Source organism: Aptenodytes forsteri, unplaced genomic scaffold (genome assembly GCF_000699145.1).
Source record: "Aptenodytes forsteri isolate BGI_AS27 unplaced genomic scaffold, ASM69914v1 Scaffold360, whole genome shotgun sequence".
NCBI classification, from domain to species: Eukaryota; Metazoa; Chordata; class Aves; order Sphenisciformes; family Spheniscidae; genus Aptenodytes; species Aptenodytes forsteri.
The window spans coordinates 253,885-256,558 of NW_008796109.1; the positions used below are offsets into that span (position 1 = coordinate 253,885).

At 36.1% G+C, this 2,674-nt stretch overlaps 1 protein-coding gene across 2 annotated transcripts in view; it reads right to left on the reverse strand.

Moving 5' to 3' along the window:
* Window positions 1-877: 877 nt before the first annotated feature.
* NR2C1 (nuclear receptor subfamily 2 group C member 1) overlaps window positions 878-2,674 on the reverse strand; it is a 58,699-nt gene continuing 56,902 nt past the window's right edge. For both annotated transcript variants that reach the window (XM_009286753.2, XM_009286752.2), the window contains 2 exons: window positions 1,962-2,067; window positions 878-1,436 (listed from right to left, as the gene is read on the reverse strand). In XM_009286753.2, coding sequence (XP_009285028.1) covers window positions 1,262-1,436; window positions 1,962-2,067 — 281 coding nt within the window. In that variant the 3' untranslated portion in view covers window positions 878-1,261. The remainder of the gene's footprint in view (window positions 1,437-1,961; window positions 2,068-2,674) is intronic.

Genomic DNA, 2,674 nt, shown 5'->3' on the forward strand with positions numbered 1-2,674 from the left:
GAGGTAGACCACCACTTTTACTAGGATACTTCTCTCATTTTAAGCAACAGGTATCAAATGTGCTAGGGATGTATAACTTCCTGTTGCAAAGGGAAGCAAGAAGCAGCCGTGTCAGTGTTACTTGTCAGTGAGGCACATGCCTCAAGATAGAAAAACATTTAAACCCATCCTTAGATGGAGCTATGGAGTATGATTCAGGAAAAATATATGAAGTATCTAGACCCATTTCTAATAAGGAAAGGAAAAGCAGCAGAGATCATGCTCCCATAGGGAGGGGCACTGGATTTGACAAACTCAAATTTAAAAAATAACCATATAAGACTGGTTGGAAAAGAGAACTACCTAGCCAAAGGCTAACAATAATAAAAAAATAAAGACATGAACACAAGTTAAGAGGCATCTAGAATGCCTCCATCGTTGTGCACTGAGTATAAAAGAGGGAGGGGTAGCGTGAAAAAGCTTTAACTTCTGAGACCAGAAAAAACAGGAGGATGGTGTCTTTGAATACCTGCAGTATACAGTTCTCTGTTAGTTTTTCATAGAATAAAACAGCTGATGTCTACCAAGACGTAATACTACTGCACAGTAGTATTACAGTCAGTACTGACCCTTTGCTGCTTCACTTTTGATCAACTGCATCAACATATCATCAGAGTATTTTAAAATGTGAACTTCCTCTACTTTCCCTGCACTTCTAATGGTGTCCAGTGTTTCATTCAACAAGAAACAAATCTCCCTTCAAAACAACAGGAAAAACTAAGTTTGGTTATAATAGTCTTGTTTCCATGGAAACACTGGCCTTTTCAGGATGTTTGATCATGTATTTTCCTTTTGATCAGTGAGAAAGAGCTAGTAGCGAAACATTGAAAACACAACTCAGAGAGGAAAGTTAATTTATTTGTCTAAAACATCAAACTAAGTTGAGATACCTTAGTTCAGTCAAAGCTTCTTCAGTTTCTTCACAAGCCTGGACTTCATAAACAAATATTCCAAGTTCATCTATCTACAAAAATAGGATGGACAATTCTTGACTTTCTTCAGATATCAAGTTAATTTACAAGTCCTTGAAGATCAGATGAAAAATAGGAAGCGATCCTATATTCCTTAATACACTCCACCACATTTCCCAAGTGTACTGGAAAGGAGGAATATTAGCCTTCTTTGGAAAGGTGCATGGGAAGGCTTATTGCCATCTCTTGGAGACAGGGTATGCATTTACATCACCATGACTGCCATGGTATAGAATCCTTGACTGCTACTTTTATACGGCATGACCAATTATCTGAGAGTTGTAGTCCGCTGTCTCCATGCGCAGAATATACGGGATGATGCTATCAATCTGAACATTTCCAATTAGTCCTGCAAAGAATAGCTCTTCAGTGATGGCAGCACTCATCAGCCTAAGAGCAGGCAATCGGAGAAGAAGTCTAGACAGTCTGAAAAGTAAGTTTGGTAAAAAGTGTTACTTGTGGTCACAGATTTTGGTGTTACTCACAATCATGTTATCAGTAAGATAACAAGGGACAATACTAGTCAAAATTCACTGTATCTAGTTCATGAAAGGCTTAAATATTTAAATCAGTAGAGTGTTAAATTTATGTTCAGTCATGTCTTCAACAGTACAAAAAGTGTGAATATGCCTGTCAATTACATGGACCATATAATGTTTGGACTTAGACTAAATGAGGAAATATTCCAGGTGGGTGCAATTCAAAATGAAAACATTAAAAATATTTATTTCCAATATTTCGTTTTGGAAATTAATAATGAATGAGTAGATAAATAATGCTCATAATATGTATGAGTACATGCATAATATTTAAAGTGCTCTAAAGGTAATTTCTTACCTTTAAGGAGGTAAGAAGAAAATGTACATATTTATTACAAGAAATACTGTACAAATCAGTATCACCGATGCTCTGAAAACAGAATCAATCAAGTAAGCATATAAGTTTACAGACCTGTAAGTATCATCCGGATATGCTTTTGTTACATAGTCTTGGAACTCCATGTAAGCCTTTTCTTGAAATTTCTCAATCTGTACCACATTTTCTAGACCTGGGTGATCTGAAAAAAACACTCTACATTGTTATACCCGTTCTATATAAGATGCACTAAAATCTATACAGATTATCTAATTGTAAGCATACTGAAATAATTATTTGGTAGCTGTAGCAACTTCACAGTTTTAGTGGAGGACACTGCTTTACCTCCTTATAGTTCTTTTCCTCTATGTTTATGTTTTACTTAGTTTTTTATAAATACAACCAGACATTTTGAAGAGTTCAAATAAATGCAGTGCTTGAAATGTTTACATCAATCTTGATGATACAGCTCTGTTCTCTGTGTAGCAGTAGAACAGCATTGTTTCAATACACTGACATTTATTGGAATTTTGTATGCACAAATACCATTTGGATGGGAAGAGAAGGATAAAATTAAGATCAGAGGAAAAAGCAGAGTGAAAAACTATGAACCATTTGTTTTGTAGAAACAGTAGAAGATATGTAGAATCATAGAATCATTAAGGTTGGAAAAGACCTCTAAAATCATCGAGTCCAACCATCAACCCAACCCCACCATGTCCACTAAACCATGTCCCTAAGTGCCTCATCTACACGTCTTTTAAATACTTCCAGGGATGGGGACTCAACCACTTCCCTGGGCAGCCTGT